This window comes from Pempheris klunzingeri, chromosome 12 (genome assembly GCF_042242105.1).
Source record: "Pempheris klunzingeri isolate RE-2024b chromosome 12, fPemKlu1.hap1, whole genome shotgun sequence".
In the NCBI taxonomy this organism is placed as follows: Eukaryota; Metazoa; Chordata; class Actinopteri; order Acropomatiformes; family Pempheridae; genus Pempheris; species Pempheris klunzingeri.
In genome coordinates, this window is record NC_092023.1 from 7,875,976 (window position 1) to 7,892,183 (window position 16,208).

The 16,208-nt window shown below is 40.5% G+C and overlaps 1 protein-coding gene across 1 annotated transcript in view; it reads left to right on the top strand.

Moving 5' to 3' along the window:
• adam12b (ADAM metallopeptidase domain 12b) overlaps positions 1 to 16,208 on the top strand; it is a 75,077-nt gene that overhangs the window by 25,270 nt on the left and 33,599 nt on the right. Inside the window, exons 4-10 of the mRNA XM_070841080.1 lie at positions 8,152 to 8,230; positions 10,833 to 10,909; positions 11,739 to 11,928; positions 12,773 to 12,838; positions 13,615 to 13,686; positions 14,664 to 14,833; positions 15,329 to 15,413. Coding sequence (XP_070697181.1) covers positions 8,152 to 8,230; positions 10,833 to 10,909; positions 11,739 to 11,928; positions 12,773 to 12,838; positions 13,615 to 13,686; positions 14,664 to 14,833; positions 15,329 to 15,413 — 739 coding nt within the window. The remainder of the gene's footprint in view (positions 1 to 8,151; positions 8,231 to 10,832; positions 10,910 to 11,738; positions 11,929 to 12,772; positions 12,839 to 13,614; positions 13,687 to 14,663; positions 14,834 to 15,328; positions 15,414 to 16,208) is intronic.

The following is a 16,208-nucleotide window of genomic DNA, read 5'->3' on the forward strand; positions in this document are numbered from 1 at the left end:
GACATGCTCCAGACTGTTTGGCATAGCCATCAGAGAAATTTCAAGTGTGCTGCAGCTGGAAACCTGAAATCAGAGCTCTGATTAACTTAAAAGCACTTTGTTGTTTTACCACCAGTAGCTCATCTAGTAATTGACATCTCCTGCTCAATAGCCAGCAGCCATGTAACACTGCATCAGCATCAGTGACAGATTACTCACCCTGATCCTTTAGTTAAAATGATACATAAGCGCCAGGTGAAAGTTTCCATCTCTACCATGTTTGCAAGGTAATGGGGTGGAGAATGACAGATTGTATGCTATTATCTTATTGGAGAATCGGTGCAGAATCCGTGAAAGTGTAAAGAGTGGGTTTAATGACGTGAGACTCTTTGTAAGAGGAGGGGAAGAACGCTTCATGGGCTCTGGGACTCAAGAGCGGATGTTCTGGGATGTGTGCAGTCAGTGGAGCGACAACGTGTTATATTAAAGCAGTTGTCCTATGCAGCACAAGTGCTTCCCACAGCTTGAACTTTGAAGTAGTCCGTGTGTCAACTTTTAGGAATTCAAAAAGGAACAAACCTGCGGATGGCATGGATGGACGTGCATGTGAGAGAGCAGGGCACGATCGTGTTGATATGCACCAGTTATTTCATGATTTTTTTGCAGGAAGAAAGGAATAATGAAGTAAGACAAAAATAAAAGGCAAGGGAAGAAAAATGAAAGACAAAAACATCTTTAATATTTTCACTGCTCAGCTCTTAATTGCATATTTCCCCTGAAGACACAAAAAGTATGGTTGAACAATGAGGCTGCCCAGGGGAGCCACCATAGATTAATTGGACAGATAGGAACCCTCTGACATTAACAGTTATGCATTTGTTTACTCTTTTTCAATGAATAATAATAGACCACCTCTCTTGAAGATCCCTAGTCACTCATTAGTTCCAGTGTGTAGCTTGTTATGGATGGGAATGTTGAAGCAGCAAAAGCAAAAAAAAAAAAAAACAGTTCATCTTAGCACTGGGCAGGCTTACAAAACCTTTTTTTTCCAGAGGTTGTTTAGAATACTTATTTCTCACAAACTTTCAATGAAGATTTGATGCCACCGCACGCGCTTGTTATCCATGTACGAGCGTCAGTTTGCAGAGGAACATCATGAGAAGGTTAAATGGCCTGTTTTCTGTTTATTGCATGTGCAAATAATCAACCCTTGGGCAAACTGTTCAAAAGATACTATTAACTTTATGATGTGTTTTCAGTATTTTCTCTCCGCCATTGAATCAGGCTTCCGCCGACCTCTGAGAGGACCTGTGATTGGCCAAAGTATCCCGTCATGGGCTAGATTTTCAAAAGCCTGGAAACGGAGCCAAGAGGTGGTGTAGAAGTCTAGTTGTCTCTCAAACCACTTGAATTACAACATGCTGAAAGGTTATTTTAGATTTTTTGCCGAATGACACCAAAAATAACCTGCTGATCCCAGCTTTAAGGAAGACAACATGGACAGTGTGTCCTGATATCATTACTTCTATTGGAAACAGTGAAACGGCTTTATAAAAAATATACAAAGTAAAGGTTGACCTTCATTTTCTTTGGCTGTACTAATAGACTGAATAATTTACCAATTATTTCATTGATGGATAGAGTGCCATCTCTTAAAGAAGTTGAACCTAGTACATTTTTTGTAAATGCAGAAAACATTAAATTCTCCAGCCAAGAGGAGGTTAAGGGTGAGTTTAGACTTTAGTATTAGTGAGTGAGTGAAAATAATCACTAGAAGATGTTAAATCTGGGACTGTTTATTTGCAGTGGTTACTACAATACATTGGTCAAGCGTGTGTTCATTGCTCTGCTATCAAGCATATTTTTCTAATGTTTTACCATATAAAGAGTTTATGGTTCACTGCTTGTTAGTGGCAAAGTTGCCTCCAGGCATTTTGAGCTCGTACCACCACCATCACTCACTGCCCAGAAATATTCTGGGCTTCTTTGCTAGAAAAATAAAGAATTCAAATGCTCCTTTAGCTACACATTTCACATTCGCAACAGTCTAATGTTTAGCTGTGAAAGCTTGGAGCATTAATTACAACAAACAGCCTCAATGGTGCAATATGTGGGGAGGATATAAACGCCAGTAGCTAAGCTCTGCACAGAATAGACAGGTTGAGGCTGTGTTATAGCAGCTGTGACCAGAGAGAAGTTTGGCCTGGATTAATGTACAACGTTCAGTCTTACTGTACTGTAGATGAGCGCATTTTCCCGACCGCTGATTTGACAAACTGTACCCTTTAAAGGGCACAGAGGGAATATGACATCATGCCCTTTGCACAGTTATGAGGAAAAATATGTTTAGTGTGGGAATTGTTTTATGGTGTGAAATATTCCGGCCATGTAGGCCAGCAGCTAAGAAACACTTCATTCTTTAACAGTTCTGCTGTACCGCACTGCTGTTAGCTGCGGTGGCTGCAGTTCACTTCACAACTGAGGGAAATAATCACATTGAGCAAATTGTAATGTATGACACTGACCTGACATGTGAGCGTGACACAACAGCATTTTTAATCCTTGTTTTGCACCTTCAGTCTTGCATTTTTACCCAAACTCTGATATCAATTCTCAAGACATTTTAAGACGCACTGCCAGTAATAAGAATTGGGTGGTTAAAAATAAGAAATAAAAGTCTTTCAGTGTGTGCTGTAAAGTGATTGAGAGTGCAATCTAATGTGGATACCTGCAGTACATCAGTGTTATCAAAATGTCTCCTTTAGGGGGATGCTCCTTATTTTACTAATAGGCACAGACCATTAAGAGCCTCTGATCCCCCAAGGGGAAAATCGTATGACCTCCCTGTTACTTGCCATCATTTCCTCTTATTGCTTTTTGTCAGCACGCGTAAATAATCTTTCAGGGGGCCGACAGTCTTCATTGGTAACAAGTCAAGCAGTCCCGAAGAAGATCATATGGTCAGTGATACAGGAAAAATTACATTTGAATATATTATCATGCATTTGTATTTTCCCACGAATGCCTGTGACTTTGTAAAAAATGTAGAGAGTGTTTGAGAAAAAGACAGCCTTACTGAAATGTATCACTACACCCCGGTTCATCGTTCACGGCTGCTTTCTAGTGCAGAGAGACTCGTTTCTCCCTCTGCGGTTTGTTTTACTGTTGTGATGACTTCACTTGCCTTGGGCACCACATCACACACAGAGCTTTGAAGCCTGAGGTGAGGGACAAAGACAGACACAGAATGTTGTTTGAATGAGTGTACCCTCTTGGTGACTGAACGACAAAAAGGCAGGTGTTTTGTTTCGATCTAAACTGAATGTCAAGTATAAAGCAAGTTATAACAGTCTTTGTCATCACTGTAGCTTGCAAGTTGTGGGCCAGACCTCTTCTATTTTGGGTCTTGAGTCTCTAAAAACAGCTTGTTAGAAATGGCTATTTATAGTCCCAGAATTTGGTTTTTCTTTCTCTTTTGTATGATCAGAATCCTATTTTTGATACCCGGACTTTTGTGAACAAGCTGCTCTCTTTGTGACGTCTATCTAAGCAAAGATGGATCTTGACTCATTAAGAAGCTATCTTTGCTTTGGTCAGTCAATATTTAAACAGTCATGGCCCATCAGCCTGTTTGTTTGATATTTGTCTGCTGGCCGCGGGAGTGTTTATGTTGGACCATTTTAGTCTGCTTTCTCATCAATGTGACTTTAGCCACACTAACGGGAACACTGAGGCTCAGTCAGTTGGTCGGCAGGTCAACCACTTTGGTCCAGTCTGAAGAATCTTGAAAAGTACAGTATAGACTGCTATGTAATGTTTTAAAGCTATGCATGGATTCTAGATGTGGATTCTTCTGACTGTGGTGATTCACGGTCGAATGTTATATTGTTTTTGTGGGAAATATCTAAACAACTATTGGATGGATTGCTATGAAATTTGGTACAGATATTCAAGGTGCCAAGAGAAAGATGAATCACTTTGGTGATCCCCTGAATTTGCATGCACTGTCACCAGCTGATTTTCAGTTACAAAATGTTATAGTGAAATATTCCCACATCTGCTTCATGGATTGGTGCAGAGATTCATTTTACTAGAGCGTGAATCCATCTGGTGCTCCCTTGACTTTGCTACTAGCGCCATTTTTCTTTCAGTGTGAAATGCCTAGCGCTGTCTGTCATATTATACTATTAATAGTATATTAATATTAACATATTATGAGATAACCTAGTTCAAAAATGAACTGGGAAGTCCGCTACCAACCTAAAAATATAGAGTATAGCATAGCATAATGTAAATAAAGTGAATTTGACATCTATAAGAGCTATGGTTAAGGTATGCGGGTGTTACCAAGTTGTTACCAAGAGAGGCACAAATTTACATGAGTAATCTTTTACGAAGCCAGAGAAGCAGAGTGAAGGAAGGCACTCCTCTAATTCTGCAGTTCAGGGGATTTTTCTGTTTTGCTCTCTCTACTCCTCCCACCCTCTTCTCTGCCTCTCCCTGGTTTTCTTTGGCTTTGCTGGCTTTGTACACTCCAGTGCACCCGCTACAGCCAAGCCTAAGCTGAAGGGACACTGAGCTGTATGTAAATCAATTTGGAACGCATCTGTATGTGGAAATAGAATTAGACTTGTCAACCACACCTCCCTTCTCCAGCTCTCTCCCTTTCTGTAGTAGTCTGCTCTTTTTCAAGTTAGGCATACAGTACCATAAGTAGCAGCTATAGGAAGGCTTAGGGTTAGGCTCGTGGGGTAGAGGGGATTAAAAGAAATCACTGGAGTTAGCAGTCTTCAAAGGAAGCACAGAGACTGTGAGAGGAGCCACATTTCTCTCAAATGGTTTCATGCTCAAGGGGCTTTGTGTAATGGTGAATTATTACATGAGGCATGGAGTCACATATGTAAATGAGGCTCAGTGCTTTAAATTTGCACAGAACATTGTACTCATGGGTGCCTGAGAAAAGGATGATATTAAAACCACTGATTCATGTAAACAACGTGTGATACATCCAGTTTTGGCTTAATCGATTATGCCGTCGTAGTGCGCCTGTGTTTGCTGGGTTTGATTTTGTTCTTTTTTTTTAATGAAACTTACCAAAACGTGTGGCTCTGCAACAACACTTCTATCTGCTATAATTTCAGATAGTACAGAAAATCGTATCTGACTGCTTTTTATGCCACAGAAAAAGGAAGAGGGATTTTGTATGGTCCACTGTAATGAGTTTTTCTGCTGTGTCCTTGCCTGTTTGGTCCCTGCGTTGTGCTAGCCACATCTCTGGCAGCCATTGCTGTGTAGGATAAATCTAGCAATCCAATTATCTGAAGAGATGGAAAGGGAACAGGAACATACATTCATCTGAGACATCAGGGATCAAGATTTCAAGTTTGAAAGGTCAACGAAGAATCGCGAAGATCTACTCGAACGCCTTTACCAAATAGTAAATTATACTCAAGCAACATACTAAGGGAAAGTGTGGAAAACTATTCGTCTGGCTTTTTGAAACGATCAATAATTCATGCCGTAAATTAATTTGCAGAGAAATTAAATTAGTTCTGAAGAATAGATGTTGAAGAAAAGAGATGGGAGATTATTTCTTAAGACAAACAACAGTATTTTCTGCCTCCCTGTGGTGCTATTAAAGAGCCCTTCATTCATCACAATTAACCTGGGCGACCACTAGTGAATCGTTAATTAGATGTTAGGCTGTGTCTAATGAATCGCAACACACATTTAGTAGCATTAAATCAATGGGTCTAGATTCAAGAAATTAGAGTTTTACGTTATTTAAGAAGGAAAATATTTTTCTGTTAAAAATGCACATGATAAGTAATTAAATAGCAAAGATCAGGGTTACTCTGCAGGGTCCTTAAAACCTGCTGCAACATATTCTACAGTTCCAGTTGTCAATATATATGATCAGTTTGAGGCTGTGACCATCATCTTCCTCGTGTGGAGTGAAGACTTTTTAAAAAAAGAAAGTCATTTTGCACATCCATCAGAAGCTTCCGTCTCCATTCATAAATTTCACCACCTGTCTCTTATGATATACTAGAGGAAAAGTAAAAGCAGCACTTTCTGGTTTCTGGTGAGAACTGATGGTGATTTTCAGACCACCTCTTATCCAGCGCTCTCCATCTAAATTGCGTGTGATTGACTACATGTGCGTCTTGACAAAAATAGGGATGGAGGTGGGTAGTTCTTGCTAAGAGAGGAGGTTTAATCACATGGAAGTGTTGTGGTATTTAGAGAGAAACTCGCTCCCCTCCATTGCTTAGGTTTAGTGGAAAAACATGACCTACACGTCTCAACCTGCTCTCAATGAAAATGTCAAATTCAAATCTCTTCTTCGATGCAGGAAAAAGTGGAATGCAGGCATGTTTTTAGAGGGTTGTAGTCAGTCGAACAGCTTAGATTTATTTCTCTATACTGGGACAGTAAAGAGAAATGGGATCCAAGGACATCTGGCAATCAACAGGGTCATTTTCAGCTTTGTAAAATACGCAACCGCACACTATAGTGCTGAAAGGTAACCAGCTAGGTCAGAGGAAACTCTCGTCAAACATTCATGTCCCCATGAATTGTGTGTACTCTTGCCAAGAAGTTGATTAGAGGCAGATTCCATCATGTAAACCCCACAGCTTTAATACAGTATGCGTCGTAGTACCAGGACCAGTACTAGTGCCCTAAGCTGGCTCTCCGAAATACAGCATGGGAGCATTTGCTTGGATTTACTCCTCACGTGACACAAATCCCATCTTAACTGCGAACACATTCTTTATTAGGGCATTTTGAGTTTGCCCTCCTTTTTAGCAAAAAACATCGTAGTATCATGCCAGTGTTTCTGGGAAGTGGCTGTTTATCAGTGATGCTTTTCAAACACTGCTTTGCAAGTAAGTCTAAAGTATTAAGTAAAGTACAAGACACATATTTGGGGGTTTTCCATTAAGCATGCACTACCCTCTGATGTGTCATCCATTTTTAATGAGACATACAGTACGGGGCTCTTTAAAGTGATTACTGGCCGCTGGCTTATCAGATTTGGTTTAGAGCTTGCTAATGGCATGATAAGGCACATTAAAGCGATAATAAGTATTTAATGAAGTTGAATGTGGTCAGGCTCGAGCCATTGAGGATTGATCCCTTTTTAAACAGGCCATAGAAAATGAACTTTAAATATACAGATAAGATATTAAATGGTACTGAAGTATGGGGGGGGGAAGCACATTATTGGCTTAATCCACCCATCTAATTCTGGTTTGTGGTCCATGCAAGCTGTGTGGGATGGCAGGGCACTGTGGGATGTGAATGATTCCCACCGTGTTTTGGACAAACACTGCGTTCCTGTCTTTAAATCCTCCCCATCTCCCCTTCTGTCTCTACAAATCCCATGATTTTCGCAGACAAAGAAGTCAGACAATTTGTGACACTTTTCTGAAACTTTTTGGTTTGACGTGAGGGTTTTGTGCTTCAGACCAAGTTACAATTTTTAATTAACCTTTAATCCATGATGTCGGGAGTTTTTATGTTTTGGACAGGAGTTTAAAATCATGTCACATACAGAGTTGTTGAAAAAAAATTGTCACTTGTCTGCATTTTTCACTGTTACCTTTTCATTTGCCAGTACTCTTTCTTTTTCCCTTTCATACACACACACACACATATTCACACACATCCTCCTGCCTGATGTCAGTGTAATCATGCAGCTGCAAAAGATGGGTGTTCCTGCTGCTCCTTTGCCAATGCTTGAGGTGGGGCTCACTGCGTCCATCTGCTCACGGCCTTAAGAGGAAAACTCACACACACTAAGTTTAAAATCCATCCACACACGTACACACATAATGCACATCCACAAAATAATTACCTCAGCAGGGATTCTACTCAGTCACGCTGAATGCCAGGGGATTCAAGGACACGTACAAATCACCTAATAAATTCACAGAAAATCAAGTCTCTCCCGTCCTCAGCATGCTAAGCACTTCGTCCACGCTATTCTCAAAATCCTCACAAGCAACACCGAATCTACATAAAATGTCAGCTAAGGGTTAGGTTCTCTTAGCGGTCGTAGAGAACAGACTTTTTTTTAATCATGTCACATTCTTGGTGTTCAAAAAAAATACCTGGGTATTTGATGTGTCTGTTTTCTTTTTTTTTTTTTTTTTGTTCTCTTTGTAGGGGTCTTTTTGCAAGCCATTACACTGAGACACATTACCGCGAGGATGGAAGTGCAGTCACCGGTGCTCACAACTTCACGGTACGATGGCACTTGAGTGCTTTTGACATTTACGGTCAAGCTGACGTGCAGTGGTGCTCTGCAGTCACACTGTAAACACAGACCCTAAAAATGTTAACAGGTAGATAAATGTTTTTTTTGTACATGTAGAGCAGGGGTGTCAAACTCATTTTAGTTCAGGGGCCACATACAGCCCAATTTGATCTCAAGTGGGCCGGACCAGTAAAATCATAGCATAATAACCTATAAATAACGACAACTCCAAATTTTTCCCTTTGTTTTAGTGCAAAAAAAGTACAAGTACATTCTGAAAGTGTTCACATTTAATGAACTATCTTTTTCCAAAACATTATGAACGACCTGAAACTTGTCTTCTCTGTAATTTTTACACTTTGCAAAGTCATCCCAAACATACGGCCCGCGGTTTTGGCCCCTGGGCCGTATGTTTGACACCCCTGACATAGAGGATCAGAATTATAGCTGATAATTTACACTATATCTTATGCAGTAGTTAAAAATCTAATTTTCTTTAATCTGTCACATCTATCCTTAGTTGATGATGACCTGTGTTTTATGGTGGTTGTTTTTAAGCCAACATTGCCATCAGGATTTAATAATTAAATCCCCTTTTAGCAGCTTAGCATCTATTCATATTCTATTCCTATACCATTTGTACGTTAGCTATTTAAAATGAAGTGCCTACCACTCTTTTGAAAATGAAGAAAAGATTGATGTGCATTTTGAATTTCAGGTACTTATCAAGGCCACTCACTGTGGCACTTGACTGTATGTAATCAGTTTATGTGGCTACCAAGAGAAAATCCAGGCAGAACTTATTCTCCATGCCACTTGTACGTGATGGTACTTCTACCTCAAGTTAAATAAAAAGAAAGATTTCATTGTGTGACAACAGGAAGGCAGCCATTGTAGAGGAGGGATAACATTTCTGTAGTGTTGCAGAAACTGTGACTTTGAAAAGCATCCTCACTCTTTTTTTAACGTGGTTAACCGTTTTGCCCTTTTGCAGTTAAGTTGGATTGAAATAACTGTTTCACTGAAGGCAGGTGAGGACATTTTGACAGGTTGCTTAGAATTCAGCAATGACTGACAAGTCTATTTCCCGCAAAGTTATGCAAGCAGTGTTTTCCCCTCTCTCTCTCCCTCAACTTTAGTTTTTCAGTGGGAGGATCTTATAAGTGTTACATCAGGCTGTCAAATAGACATACTGTATTGTCTTAGTTAAGCCTCCCACAGCTGCACACTTTGAGCACCTGCTGTCACTGAGCGGAGCAATCAGCCATGCGTTAATCAGGGATCAGTGCAGACATGTATTGTAAATAAGCTCTGTCATTTTATGATTATCTGATAAGACAAAACAATCTGTGAAAATATAATGAGTTTGCTGCTTCTCCTCTAGCGTTCAACACAGCAGTTTAGCAGTCATGGGTCAGCCATTACAAACTCACGCTTTGTTTATAGTCTCCAAAGATGTCGAAGTTGTCTGGCTGAATTTCAGGTAAAAGTAAATGAGTCTTGTGGTAAACATTTCATTTGATTAAAATAAACATTATATAGTAATATTTTCAATTAAGAGTCAAAATATGCAGATCCAAAATATATATATCAGAAAATAGTGTAGCACCGTGTGAAATAATCTGAATTTTACCACCCTTGGGGGAAATAAAACAGGAGAACTGGATGTTAAGGGGTTAACCAAGATGTATTCTGTCTCTGTTCTGCTTTTTGTAGCTTCAGGAAATCTTCTAAAAATGTGCTTGTGCCTAAATATTTCACTTGCAATGCATTTAGCTACTTTAAAAGTCACAGACACACTGAGGATAACTGCGGAAGACAATCACTATCGCTGCCTGATGTTTTCTTGCATGAAAGGTGAAGTAATCTAGGTCAACCATAGCCTAAGCACTGAGCCTTTGTAGCTGCTCTATTTTTATACTTAATGTAACGAATGCCGACTCCACCACCACCTGGCTCAGTAATTTGTACTGTACTTGTCAAACAGAAGTTTTGCAAAAGTCTCAGCTCTAAGTATTTCCTCCTGCAGTTCAATATTGGGTATAAGAAACGGTCAATGTAGTGTAATGACAATTGATTTAAGAGGACTGGAGTGCTGCTAGACAGTAAATGAAGGTCTGTATTTCCTCTTAACGAGAGTCACCTCCTCTTCTCTCTGGCTCAGACAACAGCGTCTGAGAAGCCTTAGACGTCCTCCTTTCCTTCTACTAGACCACTCTGGTGGAATAATGAAGGAAAAACAATTACCATATTACTGTCCCCTCCCATCTGTGTCAGTTTTCCTGCTTCTCCCATCAACTGTGTAGGTTGTATTAATTTCAAAACGTCCTGTTTTTACGAAGAGGGATAGGAAGGAACACTGTTCTACAATGCATGCTAATTTAAAAGCACTTAACTTAGGACAGCATCAGCAAAAAAAAATCACTCTATCCAGTCCTGTTTGGATGTAAGATGAGAGCAGTGACAAGCAGTTATCAAGATATAATACATTTTCAATTTTAATGTCCAGTGGGGGAAGCTCTGTTTGCATAAAAGGTTGTAATCTATAGTATATAAAAGCTTTTTTAAATGAACAGTTTATCTCTTTCAGAATAACTGCTACTACCATGGGGAGGTGCTAGCACATCCAAACTCCGATGTCACCCTCAGCACCTGCTCAGGCCTTCGGTAAGAAGCATAACCATTTTGTATTCAGGCAGCATCTCATCACTGCCCTTTAAGTGCTATTTGCCAGCGCAATGTTTAGATTTACTTAAGTCAGTCTGCACAGCAGCCCATCGCTCATAAACCCCTTAAGCACGATGTCAGTAAGTTGGTGTGTGACTCACTGGAATAGGAGAAAATGTCACACCTCATTGTCTTTGTCCACAGAGGCATCCAGTAAATATCTGCGCACATTTTGGCAGTAATTGGCATCTTGCTGTTTGCTAATGACAAACCACTATTGGAAGAGTTGAAAGTTAGGCATTAACAAAAAGCAAAAACCATTCACAGTGTCATCTTCTGCTTAATTTAACTGCAAGAAAACATTTCTGAAAGCAGGAAATGTTCAGTTTGCCATGACGACCTTTTGTAAACCCAATAACGGCTAATTATGAAGAACATTAACAGTATAAACAAAACAGGGTAAATAGTATTTATCAGGAATGGGAGATGTGATCAATTAAATTTCAAGGTACACATAAAGAGGGCTGATGGACCATAATACTAAACTCATTAGTGAATTTGAAAGAGCTTTTGTGCATAAGGCCATGAGGAGTCTTAATCCTTACAAGGCTGGTGTTTAAGCGATATAGTTACTTATAACTTATATATACGTATATATATATATATATATGTATATTTGGCCTCAGTAAACGTGGACGTGTAAAATGGAAGGGCTACCTCAGTTGTCACATATTCAATTAGAGAGAGCCACATTCAATCAAGCTCTGCATTTGAGAGATTAGTTATGCTTTGAGGCTTTGTTTTCAGACTTGCGCTGCTGTCTCCGCAGAGGCTTCATCACTCTTGAAAACAAATCATTCATCATTGAGCCAGCGTCTGGCCATGACAACGGTGCCCATTTCATCTACCGAGTAGAAGAACTCAGACTGACCCCCGGAGCCTGCGGCCACGGCTTCGACATGTCCTCTGTCGCCCCTGAAAACCACATCAAAAACCCTTTCCAATCCTTCCACACAAGGGTGAGATTGGTGTTGTGTTTTTTTTTTATTGCAAAGCGTGTATCAGAGCCTTTAGATATCACAGTTCAAACCTATATTGTCATCAATTTGAGCATTTTTTAAGCATTTAAATGTGAAATGATTCCGAAGGCTGACACAAACACAGATTTGATGAAAGATAAATGGGCATTTGACCAAAGATCAGCAAATTGGCAAGCAGATCAGTTTGGAGAAGTTCCCAGAGGGGTGTTGCCTTGGGCTTGACACATTTTATCTGCGCTTAGATCCCAAAGTCGAGGTCCCATGCAGGTTTGGCCATTGATTTACAGAGAGCAGGTGCAGCATCCATCTGCCACTATTCCCAAGCATTAAGAACTCCTCTTGATTCAGGAAGTGTAACTTACCAAAATAACTGTATTTTGGTAAGTTACACTTCCTGAACAGGTGGGACGGTTGGGTAAAAAGATGAATGAATGAATAGATGGATGGATGAATGGCTGTGTGACCTGGTATGCTTGTGTGTGATGACAATGCAAATATTGAAGTAAGATAATATTGCAGGTGGCTCAGTTGCAGCGTTCACTTAAACAAATAGCTTGTTCAGTAACTCTCCAAGAGTGGGATGAGGCGATTGATACCTCTCTCATATCTCTATGCTAAATATGAAGATACCTCTAGTAGTCAATTAGCTTAGTTTAGCAGGAAGCGCAAGTACATCAATTGTGTGTCTATGATATTTGCCAGCGCTTGAAACAGAAATGATCCAGATCTTTAGGATGATCAAGCAGATAAGTCCTTGAAAGACAGTTATTTTTAGCAGACCTCAAAACATTTCTAACATGCAGTATCTCTGTGTTTACTTCAGCATAAAAGGCATGCTCAGAAGACAACCAAGTACGTTGAGCTCATCATTGTTGCAGACAACAGAGAGGTAATGTACCTTCCTTGCTTCCATTCACAAATGCAGTGACAGAAACAACACATTGAAAAGACAGCCACCGTTCATCATATAAGCAGAAAAAAAAAAGCAGAGTAAGCTGTAGTAACAGTGGAGTGTGTCCCGCTGGGGCTGCTGAATTAGGTCAGTGTGCAACAAGCAGTGTGGTCTTGTGGCAGAGGCTCCGCTTTGACAGGAAGTGCTGTACGATTCCCCAATGAACCAGACAGGAAACCGGAAAAAGCTGTGTGGATACAGAGGAGTCTCCTGTAAGCATTGATGAGCTCATTGTGGGGTTTCCTCCTGGCGGCCCTCCGCTAATGCCACTGACCTGAATGGAAAGAAAGGAAATGAAAAAAAGTAAAACGGATCAAGTGTGTTGTCGGGCAAAGATTTGAACCAACACCAATGCAGGTGGAAACCCAGTTGGGTGGAAATAGAAGGTCTGACTTTGCTGCAGTTTGGATCCAGAGCTTTATAGGCTGTCAGATCTGCCAATATACCTACTCCCTGTGGCTGTGCCATTCGTCTCTCTAACACTGGGAGATTTTTTGAGATCCAGATGGTCACAGCTTGATGTGCTTCCTAACACACAGTAAAACATATTGCCTTTGTGGGTGCCCTGTGTTGTTTAATGTTTTGTAACCCTGAAAATTACCCTAACTACTGTATCATTTACGTCTTTCTGCAACGCATGTGGGTGTTTTTCAAATGTTCCCATTTCTACTACTGATTACATATAATTTACCGCGATGTAATTTTGTCTTCAGTTTCAGAAACAGGGGAGGGACGTGGAGAAGGTGAAGCAGAGACTGGCAGAGATAGCCAATTATGTGGACAAGGTAAAACATCCTCTTCCCTTTCCACAGGAGGGATAAATCACTATTTTAAAATAGAAATATTGCTGGCAGCAAAGATTAATGGGATGACTGTGTGATATATTAATGTCCTACTAAAACAGCTGCTTTTAGACAGTCTAAAACCTCTGCCAAGGCTGTGGATCTGTAGCTGGGAGATACAGTAGGGAGGGGAATTTACTTTAAAGGGCCATTTCATTGATTTTTAACCATATGTCTTTCTATGGGTGCAGTTGTTGCTGATGGGTTTTATGTCCCTGGGGCGCAGGTTCAAAATCTGTTGTTCTTCCTGCACCAGCGCCAACATTTGGCGCGTACAGTGGTGCAGTTGGGGGCAAGGAAGGACTACAGGCTGTTTCAACTTGGATTTTAAGTCCCCTCTGTGCTCCTTATTCCTCTTCGCTTGCATTGCGAGCTATGTATCCAGCAGTGAAAGTGGCGTCGCAAAATGCACGGACTGTTATGGACGAGGATACATTCTACAGTGTTTTGGGTGACTTGTATACTCAGGTATATTTCTTTGAGCCAGAGTATATGACCAAAGAAATGCATCAGAGGCTGCGGCTTCGGAAAGATTTGGTGCTGACACAGTTCCGCGAAAGTCAGCTTCCTCAGTCAATATAGCACTCATTGAGGTATTTATTGCTTCAAATGATGTCACTTACTATCAGCACTGATTGGACGTCTGCATAAAACATAGCAACATTCCCATTTAAGGGGACAGACACATGGAAAACAATCGGGAAAAACAAGATGCTGATGCACAGGGAAAATGATTCAGAGCTGCCAGAATGAACTGTGATGTAATTCAGCACATTGATCAACCAAAGGTGAAAGGGTACGATAGTCTCAGACATCTGTGGTTTTTTTTTTTTTTGTTCATTTGTGTGATCTAAGCTCTGTAAATCTCCTGGCCTTCTTATCCACACTAACCATCTGCTTTTCAACCTGTTCTCCTTCAGTTCTACAGAGCGCTGGACATCCGGGTGGCCCTGGTGGGCCTGGAGGTGTGGAGTGACTCTGATAAATGCCCCATCACCCAGGATCCCTTCACCACCCTGCACGAGTTCCTAGACTGGAGGAAAGTCAAACTGCTGCCCCAGAAACCTCACGACAATGCGCAGCTCATAAGGTGGAAATTTAATTTAAGAGAAGAAACTAAGCCCAGAAATGAGGACAGAAATATTTATATTGGTGCAGGAAAACAGGGCAGTCCTAGTGGTTTTACATGTCTAAGCCCATTAGCTACAAAGTCACTTAGAATTCACATTAGTGCTAACCATTTTCCAGAGAATACCACACTTTTTTTTTTCAACTGTCTTTCATTAACTTCACTGTTGTATGTATTATTTATTTGGAAGAGTAGTTGTTACCTTGGCAACAACTCCTCTTCCTGGGGTCCGTGTTAAAATATACATTGTAATTAACAGATGCTTGAACTTACACCACATGTCATATCACACCAAACATTTGACACTGGGAATAAAACACAAAATGATAATACAATACATTACAGTACAATTTACATTTGCAATTACAACTTATTTTGATTATTTATGTAGGTCTCAGCATTTTTCTGCTGTAAAATGTGTATCTGCGCTCTCTTCTGTCCTCTGTCCTTTTGCAGTGGCGTTTACTTCCAGGGCACCACCATTGGCATGGCACCCATTATGAGCATGTGCACAGTTGAGCAGTCTGGAGGCATTGTCATGGTAAGTATAAAACCTTCTCCCACCACGTCTCCACCTTCCTCTTCCTCTGTGTCACCTAATTTTATCAGTCTCGGCATTGTTCAAATACAGCTGGCTAACACAGCCCAGATGATTTACACAGAAAAGGTGTTTGTTGCTTGCTGGGAGGGCATTAATGGACAAATGTGGCAGGAAGTCATGCTTTTAAACATAATGATATTTGTGCTGCCGCTCCTTCGACATTTGTGCCCTCATTATTACCACAAACACCCATGTGAACAAAGGAAGATGTAAAATTACACTCTCAGAAGGACTGGATGGCAGATACACACACCCTCGTATTTGAAGGCCATTTGAAGTCTTGCAGTTCTTCAGTCAGGTTTTCCTGTGACATCTCTAAGAGAGTTGGCAGCTCACAGAGGCAAATCAAAGGCCACAGTGTTTGAACAAAAACACGTTTCCTTTACAGCAAGGAGAGACTTACTTCACTAGAGGCTTGAGGAGTGATCAAGAAGATTTATTGATAAATGCTTGATAGAGACAAAAACTCCTCACCCCCATGTAAACATATACTACTCACAAAAAGTTAGGGATATTGGACTTTCAGGTGAAATTTATGGAAAATGGAAAAAGTGAATGCGACAGTGATATTATATCGTGAAAGTAGGGCATTTAAGTAGAAGCATGCAATGGTAAGTTCTTTATTGAAAGAAAATCTAACAACAGTGGTGGGTATACCACAACAAAACATTTTCAGTGTCTCAATAAATTGGGATGTGGCCAAAGGACGTCCACTCCTCTCCTTTCTGTGACTCT